This window comes from Podarcis gaigeae, assembly GCF_964106915.1.
Source record: "Podarcis gaigeae genome assembly, chromosome: 1".
In the NCBI taxonomy this organism is placed as follows: domain Eukaryota; kingdom Metazoa; phylum Chordata; class Lepidosauria; order Squamata; family Lacertidae; genus Podarcis; species Podarcis gaigeae.
In genome coordinates, this window is record NC_139678.1 from 114,231,449 (window position 1) to 114,244,133 (window position 12,685).

The window sequence follows — 12,685 nt, forward strand, 5'->3', positions numbered from 1 at the left end:
TGCTTCCACAGATAAGCCTGGCCCACCAGCTGCATTTGATATCTCCGACATTACAAACGTATCTTGTGCTTTGACTTGGAATCCTCCTAGAGACGACGGCGGCTCCAGAATCACAAACTACGTTCTGGAACAAAGAGCTGCAGACAGTGAAGTGTGGCACAAACTATCATCCACTATCAAAGAAACAAAATTCAAAGTAACAAACCTAACACCACTTAAGGAGTACATCTTCAGAGTCAGCGCAGAAAACATGTACGGAGTTGGAGAACCAGCTCAGTCCGTTCCTATCGTTGCTAAATATCCATTTGGTAAGTCTATTCGCTTGACAGAAAGGGCTGTTTGTCACAAGATGGCTGCCAAGGGAGCCTGCTAAAAACTATAATGTGGTAGCCACTCCACATGGCATGGCATTGATAGGTACCACTTCTCCATGTGGGTCGGTCCCCACCATAATGTTTGTCTCCACACTATCATTGGTGACATGGAGATAAGCCTGTGGGTAAGGGTCAGTATTTATGGCAAGCTGGTACACATAAACTGCTTGTCAGGTGGAACCGGCAGCAGCCACAAAGAAACAGTTTCAAGCAGCTTCTACATGGCAACTGTACGTTTCCAAGCACAATTCAAAGTGTTGGTGCTGACCTTTAAAGCCCTAAACGGCCTCGGTCCAGTATATCTGAAGGAGCATCTCCACCCCCATCATTCTACCCGGACACTGAGGTCCAGCACCAAGGGCCTTCTGGCGGTTCCCTCACTGTGAGAAGCCAAGTTACAGGGAACCAGGCAGAGGGCCTTCTCGGTAGTGGCGCCCACCCTGTGGAACGCCCTCCCACCAGATGTCAAAGAGAACAACAACTACCAGACTTTTAGAAGACATCTGAAGGCAGCCCTGTTTAGGGAAGCTTTTAGTGTTTGGTGTATTGCAGTATTTTAATTTTTTTGGGAAGCCGCCCAGAGTGGCTAGGGAAGCCCAGCCAGATGGGCGGGGTATAAATAATAAATTATTATTATTAATTTGATGAAATGGCATTTATTGCTACAGGTGCTTCCTATTACATTTGCATACAAGGAATTGCAAGTATGTCAATGTTCCCCTTTCTACTTCTTTGTACAGATCCGCCAGGTCCTCCGACACGAGTTCAGCCTGTTGAGATCACTAAAGATTCTGTAACCTTGACTTGGGTAGAACCAGATGAAGATGGTGGCAGCCCTATCACTGGTTATTGGGTTGAACGGTTGGACCCTGATCAAGATAAATGGGTCCGTTGCAATAAAATCCCAGTTAAAGATACGACATTCAAGTAAGATCATTATATGTTTCGTTTTAAAAAATATATAGCTAGGTAACTGAGAAGATTGCTATTTGTTTTTAGGTAAACAGCTGACTTTTATATACTCTTGAACTTGACTCCTTGTCATGCATTAGAATAAAATATTAACTGGTGCTCTGTAATAGCATCGAATAATTGTATTGCTGTCTATTCTTTGGGTCTACAATAACCATTGAAAATATCCTTACCTAAATCATGTTCCTAACCATCCACCAGTGCCACTGAAACGGACAACTGTACTATGGGTGTTATCAGTAGCACCAATTTCTGCTATGGAAACAGTAGTGTGATTGTGACTTCTGATGTGATTCTACATCACTGCAGCTGCTCATAAGATTAGTGCTGATATCAGAACTTCTTAGAGATGAATATAGTTTTCTGCTTTTTGAACTCCCAGTACCTTGGAAGTCAAACGGAATCCATTCCGGAAGTCTGTTCAACTTCCAAAACTTTCAGAAACCAACATGCAGCTTCTGATTGGCTTCAGGAAGCTCCTGCAGCCAATTGGAAGCCACGGAAGCCCTGTCAGACGTTCAGGTTCCAAAAAATGTCCTCAAACCAGAACACTCACTTCCGGGTTTGTGGCGTACCAAGGCATTCAAGATCCAAGGTACAACTGTAATATGAATTTCTAATACAAGCTAGGGATATTTATTACACCCAAGCATTATTCATCCTTAGAGTTTTAAGTAGTACCAATATATATCATCTACTAATGAATAGTACAGAAATGCAGATTATATTACATCTGACCAGTGTCTGAGACTTTCTAGTGATACAGTAATAGGAAGGTCCTTCCTCCATGTACACAGGGAGTCTCTGGTTTGGGGTGATAGTATATATTTGCTCTGAACAGAGTCAAAGGTATTGATTTTTTTAATGCACGAGGTACACTTGTGATGATACAGAGTATTTAATTATAGCGTTAACTAGTAATAAGTATTACAAATTTTACATTTGGAGCATTATCATCATTACTATTAGGGTTAAAGGTCTCACGTTCCATAAGAAGTACAAGTTCCGTGTCGTGGCAGAGAATCTTGCTGGGCCAGGAAAGCCAAGCAGAGCAACAGAGCCAGTCTTAGTGAAGGATCCTATTGGTATGAAAGCATTTTTCTTAGATGAATTTTATAACTTACTCCAAGTCATAATGCTGGGTTTTCTAAACCAAGTTATCAACTCATGTCTAGATCCCCCATGGCCACCCGGCAAGCCAATTGTCAAAGACGTTGCCAAGACCTCCTGTTTCTTGAACTGGACGAAGCCAGAACACGACGGCGGTGCCAAGATTGAATCGTATGTCATTGAATTGTTAAAGACTGGCACAGACGAGTGGGTGAGAGTGGCTGAAGGCATCCCCACACCAGAACACTTCCTCAAAGGGCTTATGGAGAAACAAGAATATTCCTTCCGAGTCAGAGCTGTGAACAAAGCTGGAGAGAGTGAGCCTAGTGAGCCCAGCGATCCCGTGCTATGCAAGGAGAGACTGAGTAAGTTGGCCATTGCATTCTGCAGGAGAGCTTCTCCTGAGAGCCAGTGTGGTATAGTGGTTAAGAGCGGTAGACTCGTAATCTGGTGAACCGGGTTCGTGTCTCCGCCCCTTCACATGCAGCTGCTGGGTGACCTTGGGCCAGTCACACTTCTCTGAAGTCTCTCAGCCCCATTCACCTCACAGAGTGTTTGTTGTGGGGGAGGAAGGGAAAGGAGAATGTTAGCCTCTTTGAGACTCCTTCGGGTTGTGATAAAGCAGGATATCAAATCCAAACTCTTCTTCTTCTTCAAGTCCCAAAAGTATCAGAAGCCTGCTCCACAGTAACTTGGAGTGGGGCTTTCAGCGGGGCTGCCACTGTCTGTACTTGCAAAAGACAACTGAATATATTTTCATTTCATCCTCAGTTATTCTTTGTATTGTTTAATAATAATAATAATAATAATAATAATAATAATAATAATGTATTATACCCCGCCCATCTGGCCGGGTGTCACTAGCCACTCTGGGTGGCTCCCAACAGAATATTAAAAACATGATAAAACATCAAATATTAAAAAACCTCCCTAAAAGGGCTGCCTTCAGATGTCTTCTAAAAGTCAGATAGTTGTTTATTTCCTTGACATCTGAAGGGAGGGCGTTCCACAGGGCGGGCGCCGCTACCAAGAAGGCCCTCTGTCTGGTTCCCTGTAACCTCACTTCTTGCAGTGAGGGAACCGCCAGAAGGCCCTCGGCACTGGACCTCAGTGTCCAGGCTGAATGATGGGGGTGGAGATTCTCCTTCAGGTATACTGTTTTTAGCTGCTTTTGTGATGTGATTGTAAACTGATATGTTACACATGTAAAAGATGATACATCAATTAATACATCATCACTATTTCATTAGAACTATGGTTTGTGTTAAGGGTGCAATGGAAACGTTAAAACATATTCAAATTAATAATATTTTGCTTTAATATTGTTACAGATCCTCCTTCACCACCTCGATGGCTTGAGGTCATTAATATCACTAAAAACACTGCAGACCTTAAATGGACAGTACCAGAACGCGACGGAGGTTCTCCTATTACAAATTACATCGTTGAAAAGAGAGATGTACGACGGAAAGGCTGGCAGACTGTTGATACTACGGTTAAGGACACCAAATATACAGTGACACCACTAACAGAAGGCTCTCTGTATGTATTCCGTGTGGCTGCAGAAAATGCAGTGGGGCAGAGTGACTACTGTGAAATTGAGGACTCTGTTCTTGCAAAAGACACCTTCAGTAAGTTTTCAAGTGCACACTCAGAATTCAGCTTCAGCAAACTATGTCATTGTTTTTAAATTTCTGTTTTCCTAACTATCAATATTATTTAATTTAGCTACCCCTGGAGCACCATATGCACTTACACCAGTCGAAGTGACAAAGAGACATGTCGACCTAAAATGGGAACCCCCTAAGAATGATGGTGGCAGACCAATTCTACGGTAAAAGAGAATTGTTTTTATATTTATTTTTTGTAAACCACTTAGAGGTTCAGTTTACAATCAAGCAGTATATACATTTTTAGATATAGATAGATAGATAGATGATAGATAGATAGATAGATAGATAGATAGATAGATAGATAGATAGATGATAGATAGATAGATGATAGATAGATAGATAGATAGATAGATAGATAGATAGATAGATGAATACAGACAGACAGAAAATATTGGGAAAGAGTATAAAATCTGGGGCAGGGAGAGATGATTAATAGAGAAAATTTATTTTTAAAGGTTCCAAAGTTTATTGTGTTCATTATACACATCTATTAGATGAGCAATGTTTCAAATCTAAATGAACGATTCGTTCTTGATTAAATCTTTCTACTTGGCCTGATCTTTTATTCCCCTTCCTTCCCTCCCCCTCCCCTTTTTATGAAGATTACCCGCTCTGGATCCCACAGCTAATTCTCCCCTGGCCTCCTCACTGGCCCAAATAGGACTAATTTAGCCAGCTAGCCCTGGTGATCATCTAATGTTTATTGGATGGATTTCCCCCCTAAATTGATTTTTGAATTCTGAATTTATTGTTATTCACGTTTTATACTGTATTTTATGCTGTTTTCTGTTGCATCAATGAAGTGTTTTAAATTTGTTGTTAGCCACCCTGAGCCCAGTTTTCTGCACTGGGAAGGGTGGGGTATAAATAAAAAATTATTGTTGTTGTTGTTGTTTGAATTGTATGGATTCATGCACCTTATAAACATCTGTTCTTCACACAGATACGTTATTGAAAAGAAAGAGAAGCTTGGCACGCGCTGGGTGAAAGCTGGCAGAACATCAGGCCCTGACTGCAATTTCAGAGTAACAGATGTCATAGAAGGTACAGAGGTGCAGTTCCAAGTCCGTGCCGAAAATGAAGCTGGGTGTGGTCACCCTAGTGAACCGACTGACATCCTGGCAATTGAAGATCCAACAAGTGAGTTACGGACATTGGAAATTATAATCAGTGAAATATGTGTTATGCCAAATAGAACGGCAGAAAATAGCATTACTTATGTATTCCTGCAGGCCCTCCTTCACCTCCTCTGGACTTACACGTGACAGACGCAGGAAGAAAACACATTTCGATTGCGTGGAAACCCCCAGAGAAAAATGGCGGCAGTCCTATAATCGGATACAATATAGAACTCTGTGAAGCAGGAACTGAAAAATGGATGAGAATAAATTCTCGACCAGTCAAAGATTTGAAATACAAAGCAGAAGAAGGCGTTGTCCCTGACAAGGAATATATTCTCAGGGTCAGAGCTGTCAACGCTATAGGGGCTAGTGAGCCATCAGACATATCAGAAAACGTTGTCGCCAAAGATCCAGACTGTGAGTATAGTTGTTTTCGAAACAGTCATGAAATAAATTATAAATTGTGAAATTGCTTTGGCACACTAATTGATATTATTTTTCTGTGTGTTTTCTTTTAAAAAAACACAACAGGTAATCCAACTGTTGATATAAAGACTACAGACCTCGTTGTGGTTGAAGGTGAAAAGTTAAGTATCCCTGTGCCCTTCAGAGCTGTTCCAACTCCAACTATTGCTTGGCATAAGAGTGGGAAGGAGTTGAAAGCCGGTGACCGAACAACAATGAAGAGCGACCACATCTCTGCCTTGCTGGAAGTAACAAATGCAGTCCATGCTGATGCTGGCGTTTACACTATTACCTTGGAGAATAAATTGGGTTCAACAACCGGTACAATCAATGTCAAAGTAATAGGTAATTTATTTTTCTTATACCGGCAATTATGTGAATTAGACTCATAATGGTGAATGGGTGACAAGATGCTCAGCTCTTAGTGTCAGGGACTGTGCTGAGGAGGGCTGCACTGAGGGAAAAGGTTGGGAGCCTCCCCATCCCCCTCCTCTGCATCCGGATCCTGAATCTTCCCAGGAGCAGGAGGAAAGTATAGATTTGGAACAGTGGTTTGCAGAGGGGCACAGTTCAGAAGGCAGAACCTGGGAAATACTGGATGAGGAACAGCTAGGAGAAGAAACACTGGAAGAGAGAGAGTTAACAGATTCACAGTCGTTGGACAGCATTCCCCCACCGCCCTCTCCAAGGTTGAGAAGAGTTCAGAAAGCGGCAGCACAGAAAGCACACAAAGCGCAGAGAGTACAAACTCAGATTACAAGACATAGAAGTGACATAGATTAATAGGGACATAAGGGGGTGGGATCCTTAATTGGGAGCACCGCCATTCCTAGGAGATGGGTTCTTTGTTCTATCACTGTGGTTGTTAGTTTCTAACTGGTAAGACAACTCCTTTTCCTTTGTTTTGCTTATCTACTGCCACGAGGGAAGAAGCTGATTCCCTGAAGCCTGACACTTAGCTGCTTAATTGATACATGTAACGTGAGCCAAAGCTGATATCTCCATGTGTCTAAATAGGGAGATAGGTCAACCTGAGGAATTGTAAATAATATATATAAATGTTTATCATCCATATGATTAGTGCGCACGAGTATATATATTCTTTTAATACAGTTTTCAAACCAATTTACTTAAATGCTACATGTGTACCTATTGTTCTTCAATTAGGTGTGCCTGGACCATGCAATAGTATTAAGGCAAGTGAAGTAACTAAAAATTCATGTAAAGTGACCTGGGAACCTCCAGAATTTGATGGCAACACTCCAATTTTACATTATGTGCTGGAGCGAAGAGAAGCTGGTAGGAGAACATACATACCAGTGATGTCTGGTGAGAACAAATTGGCATGGAATGTAAAGGATCTCATACAAAATGGTGAATACTACTTCCGCGTTAAAGCTGTTAATAAAATCGGAGGAGGTGAATACATTGAACTGAGAAATCCAGTGATTGCAGAAGATCCAAAGCGTAAGTTTTTTTTTTATGATCATCAGGACTGAAAAAGGAAAATGGTTTCTCTTTGCCTTCTATTTATCCATTTTCTTTTAAATTTTCAATATGCAGAGCGTCCAGATCCACCTATTGACCTTGAGGTTCACAATCCAACATCGAAGTCAGTAACACTCACATGGAAACCACCATTGTATGATGGAGGAACCAAGATTATGGGCTACGTTTTGGAAAAGTTAGTTAAAGGAGGAGAGAAGTGGGAAAGATGCAATGACTTTTTGGTTCCTCTTTTGACTTCTCCTGTGAAAGGTCTTGAGGAAGGCAAAGAATATCAGTTCCGTGTCCGTGCAGAGAATGCTGCGGGTGTCAGCGGACCTTCTAATGTCACTCCTCTAGTGAAAGCAGTGGATCCCGTTGGTATGTTTTGCAAACTACCTATTCATTTTTAGCAAGTATTCAAATTCTGCTGTATGCTACAGTATCAAATATAAACTAAAACAATGTTTTTATGGTTACAGAGGCTCCAAAGGTTTTCCTCGGTGCGAATCTGCAGGCTGGCCTTGAGGTGAAGCAAGGTTCTGAGATTGCACTTGAAGCCCACATTTCAGGGTCACCTTACCCAACTATTGATTGGTTATGGAATGATGAAGTTGTTAAGCCAACAGAAATTAAGAAGAGAGTTACCAAGGTTACTAGGAAGAAGAAAGGTGAAGTTGAAGAAGATGAGCCTTTCCACTTGTCCCTGCCCGAGCGTTTGAGCATTGACAACCACAGACAAGGAGATTCTGTACTGGTCGTTCGGGATTCAATCAGACCAGATCATGGCACATATACTATTCGAGTTGAAAACGATCACGGGGTTGCAAAAGCTTCATGTGAAGTCAATGTGTTAGGTATGCCCTTATACATAATGGTGTGTGATACATTTTCTTCAGAATGTTTGAAGTGATATGTGCAAAGTCGTGCTCATTATCTTTGTTTTCAAAACAGATACACCTGGACCACCGGTCAACTTTGTTTTTGAGGAGGTTCGTAAAAATAGCATCACTTGCAAGTGGGAGCCTCCTCTTGATGATGGCGGAAGTGAAATATTGAACTACGTCCTTGAAAAGAAAGACAACACAAAATCCGACATTGGCTGGGTTACCGTTACTTCAACGCTTAGGCATTGCAAATATAATGTGCCTAAACTTATTGAAGGAAAGGAGTACATATTCCGTGTGAAAGCTGAGAACAGAGTAGGAGCTGGACCTCCATGTCTTTCAAAACCTGTTGTAGCTCAAGATCCATTCAGTAAGTCTTGTACTCTATCTAAATATGTGCTTCATTCATTTTTCCCAAAAGGCACTGCCATCATCATCACCTTACACTCATATTGTACTTTAACATTAAAACTTTAATTCTATAATGACCCAGCAGAAAAACCTTGCAGAAGGAAATGGCTAAATTACATTTGCTGATCATTGCATCTGAGTGCAACATCCTAAAAAGAAAAAGAAACAGCTAGGACAATCCATTCTAGTTGATTGTAAAACTTGCCATACCAGCCTTTTCTATTCTGTTCTTTCCTTGTGTCTTAAAGTGTGTGAAGTGGGTGGTAATTACAAATAATAAATCCTTGAGATATATGGGTACACGGAGCTGGTAAGATCATCATTGACAAAAGCAAATGCTTTAATAATCCACCAGTAAAATAAATTGCAGATGAATTCGTACATACAAAGCAGAAAAAAAGAACTGTGAAAAACATACATTTTCTTTAAGTCTTTCCATATACACAAAGCCCACCCGCACTCTCTACAAGTTTCAAGCATGCACATCTACACGTTTAGGGTATAACACAGAGATAATAATTACATATCATGAAGGCAGTTTCGTTTTATTGGGATGTGGCTTTCCAGGGACCAAGCTAAACTTTACTACTCACAAGGGGTTCTGAATTCACTTAAAGGCATGCTGGGAGAACCAAGCTAACTGCCCCTGCCCCCATTTTTCATCCCAGTTTGCCCCCTTTGTGTAGTAAAGAAAAATACTTGTAACAGCTAATTTAGTAGCTCTCAGGCTGCAATCCTAGACACATTTACCTGGGAGTAAGTACAGCTGACATCACGGGACTTCATTTCAAGTAACTGTGAATAAGATCAGGCTGCATATTGCAACTGAAGCCTCCAAGTAAAGATATGATGTAGGAGAAAATTAGAGGCATTAAACAAATTAAATTTCTGTATGATTTGGTAAGCTCCACTAACATTTGTATATCCTCTTTTTTTAGGTCCTCCTGATGCACCTGATAAACCTCTAGTAGAGGATCCAACCAGCAGTAGTCTGTTGGTTAAGTGGAATGAGCCTAAAGACAATGGTAGCCCCATTTTGGGATACTGGATTGAAAAGCGTGAAATCAATGGAACCCACTGGGCCCGTGTGAACAAAGAGCGTGTGAATGCCCTGGAAACTAGAGTTGAAGGACTTTTAGAAGGTCTAACTTACGTTTTTAGAGTTTGTGCTGAAAATGCAGCTGGCCTTGGCAAATTCAGTCCCCCTTCAGATCCTAAAACTGCACAAGACCCAATATGTAAGTTGTTAGATAGATAATATTATCCCTTAGTTTGAAAAGGGAAGTTTTCAGTCTATTCATCTCTCTTTATATATATATATATATATATTTCTTTTAGTGCCTCCTGGCCCACCAGTTCCAAGAATTGTTGATACAAGCTCAACATCTATTGACGTTGAATGGGACGCTCCGCTATACAATGGGGGTAGTGAAATCACTGGCTACCATGTTTACAAGAATTTTGTTGGCTCAAATGAATGGTCTCGCTGCACAGAAAGACCTATTAAGGTTCGGAGCTATATAGTTAAAGGTATTAGAGAAGGTGCAGATTACAAACTTCGTATTACCGCTCTTAATGTTGCTGGGGAAGGACCTCCTGGAGAAACAGAGCCTGTAACAGTTGCAGAGCCTCAAGGTACTGTGATTATGTAATTTAAAATGAAATATAATGTGAAATAGTTTGTAGGATTGCAAATTAATTAATTCTCTCTCTCTCTCTCCTTATACAGAGCCTCCCACTGTTGAATTTGATATTTCTGTCAGGGCAGGAGTTCAGATATTGGCAGGTCAAGCACTTAAACTCCCTGCTATTGTTACTGGACGACCTACCCCTACAATTGTATGGACTTTAGAGGATGCAGATGTTGACAAAGAGCGAGTTGTGATTGAAAATGTTGGCACTTCATCTGAGCTGTTTATCAAAAATGCACTCAGAAAAGACCACGGAAGATACGTGATTACTGCCACCAATGAAAGTGGTTCTAAATTTGCTGCAACCAGAGCTGAAATATTTGGTAAGATATGCTACATAGAGTGAAACGATGAATATATTAAGTATTTGGCGTTCTTGAATTACATCTCATGTCTTCTTTTCCAGATGTTCCTGGACCAGTTACTGACTTGCATCCTGTGGTGGTAAATAGAAAGATGTGTCTACTTAACTGGGATGATCCCAAAGATGATGGAGGAAGTGAGATCATAGGTTTCCTTGTAGAGAGGAAAGATGCCAAAATGCATACATGGAGACTAGCCGTAGATACAGACAGATCTAAGTGTGATATAACAGGCCTTGTTGAAGGACAAGAATATAAGTTCCGTGTATTCGCCAAGAACAAGTTTGGCTGTGGACCACCTGTTGAACTGGGACCTCTCCTTGCTGTTGACCCCAAAGGTAAAACTTCTTGTATTGATAAAAACCATCAGAACACTTTGGAACAGAGGATCCCCCTCCCGTAATTACAACTTTTTTAACACCATTCAAAATATATATTTATATCCTTTATAATCACAACACTCCTTTGTGTGTGTGTGCACAAGCGCGCGCACGTGCGCATTCTTGCAGTTGAACCCAGAACATGTCAGTTTCTTGAAAGAGAACTTTTCTAGAGTTAGGAAACTGAAAACCTAGTGCTTCCCATGTTCGTTTCTGTGTGGAAATACTTTTTTTTAAAAAAAAAAGAAAACAATCCTACAAGGGCAAAATGTTGCATGCAAAGATGCTCTGATGTAAAACTTTTCTGTAGCTGCTCTACAAAATCCAATTTCTCCACACACCTCTTTCCCACTTCCAGCAATTCACCGGAGTCGCACCAATGCATTTTGGAGTTAGTATAACATTGTCCCATTTAATTTAGTATTTAATGACAGTTTTAAACTGAGGATGGAGAGGTGGGTTTCAGTATACATCTGCAGAGCTTCCCTCCTCTTTAAATAACATGTTGCATGTCCCTAGCCTTGGAGGCAGGGGAATATAAACCAAAATAAATAAAATGATGTATTTTTACCTTGAAACTGCTGCGCAGTAAACATGACATGAAAAAACAAGGGTTTATTTTTCAAATTTAACTTATCATTTTTCATTCTTGCCACAACAGGTCCTCCAACTGCTCCTGAGAGGTTCATGTACACAGAAAGAACAAAAAATTCTGTTACACTTGACTGGAAGCCTCCCCGTAATGATGGTGGCAGCCCCATCATCGGCTACATTGTTGACAAAAGAAGACATGACTCAAATGAATTCGAAAGAGTCAATAAGAGACTCTGTCCAACTACATCCCTTCTTGTGGACAATCTTGCTGAGCTGCATATGTATGAGTTCCGAGTCAAGGCTGTCAACGAGATTGGAGAAAGTGAACCATCACTGCCCCTTAATGTAGTCGTACAGGATGATGAAGGTGAGGCTCTTTAATATAAATGTGTACACTTCACCTATAGATGTGAACATTTGGTGTCTGCTAGAGGCCTCACTATATTTTTGAGAATTACATGGTTAATCGCTTCTGCATTAATTTTCTTTTTTCAGAACCTCCCACAGTGACGTTGCGTCTATCTGTTAGAGGAGATACTATCAAGGTTATGGCAGGGCAACCAGTCAACATTCCAGCAGACGTGACAGGTCTTCCAATGCCAAAGATTGAATGGTCTAAAGATGACGTTGTGATTGATAAAACATCAGATGCCCTTAAGATCACCAAAAAGGAAACAAGTAGAACAGAGGCGAAAACTGAACTCAGCATGCCTGCAGCAGTTAGGAATGATAAAGGCACTTACACAGTTTCAGCTTCTAATCGTCTTGGCACCGCATACCGCAATGTTCACGTTGAAGTATTTGGTATGTATCTAGCTTCTTGCTTAAACGGCCAAAGTTTTCTTACTTTATTTCTACCATAACACAATACTAAATTGGTTTTATTTAGATCGTCCTTCTCCACCGAGAAATCTCACCGTATCGGATATTAAAGCTGAATCTTGCTGTTTGACTTGGGATGCCCCACTCGATAATGGTGGCAGTGAGATTACGCACTACATTATTGAGAAGCGTGATGCGAGCAAAAAGAAATCTGACTGGGAGGAAGTATCCAGCACTGTTGTGGATAGACGATTTGGGGTAATGCTTCAATCTTGATTTCATAGGTGAAAGGAATAGTCTTTAAATGAAAAATGACCATTTATAAAATTGTTGAGCTG

At 40.9% G+C, this 12,685-nt stretch overlaps 1 protein-coding gene across 2 annotated transcripts in view; it reads left to right on the forward strand.

Annotated features, from left to right (window-relative positions):
* LOC310826909 (titin-like) overlaps positions 1 to 12,685 on the forward strand; it is a 288,837-nt gene that overhangs the window by 197,525 nt on the left and 78,627 nt on the right. For both annotated transcript variants that reach the window (XM_083702293.1, XM_083702294.1), the window contains 20 exons: positions 12 to 308; positions 1,115 to 1,301; positions 2,316 to 2,431; positions 2,522 to 2,821; positions 3,788 to 4,087; positions 4,185 to 4,290; positions 5,073 to 5,269; positions 5,362 to 5,667; positions 5,782 to 6,060; positions 6,883 to 7,182; positions 7,279 to 7,581; positions 7,683 to 8,057; positions 8,155 to 8,457; positions 9,437 to 9,736; positions 9,837 to 10,133; positions 10,228 to 10,512; positions 10,596 to 10,889; positions 11,593 to 11,892; positions 12,021 to 12,329; positions 12,415 to 12,605. In XM_083702293.1, coding sequence (XP_083558419.1) covers positions 12 to 308; positions 1,115 to 1,301; positions 2,316 to 2,431; positions 2,522 to 2,821; positions 3,788 to 4,087; positions 4,185 to 4,290; positions 5,073 to 5,269; positions 5,362 to 5,667; positions 5,782 to 6,060; positions 6,883 to 7,182; positions 7,279 to 7,581; positions 7,683 to 8,057; positions 8,155 to 8,457; positions 9,437 to 9,736; positions 9,837 to 10,133; positions 10,228 to 10,512; positions 10,596 to 10,889; positions 11,593 to 11,892; positions 12,021 to 12,329; positions 12,415 to 12,605 — 5,345 coding nt within the window. The remainder of the gene's footprint in view (positions 1 to 11; positions 309 to 1,114; positions 1,302 to 2,315; positions 2,432 to 2,521; positions 2,822 to 3,787; positions 4,088 to 4,184; positions 4,291 to 5,072; positions 5,270 to 5,361; positions 5,668 to 5,781; positions 6,061 to 6,882; positions 7,183 to 7,278; positions 7,582 to 7,682; positions 8,058 to 8,154; positions 8,458 to 9,436; positions 9,737 to 9,836; positions 10,134 to 10,227; positions 10,513 to 10,595; positions 10,890 to 11,592; positions 11,893 to 12,020; positions 12,330 to 12,414; positions 12,606 to 12,685) is intronic.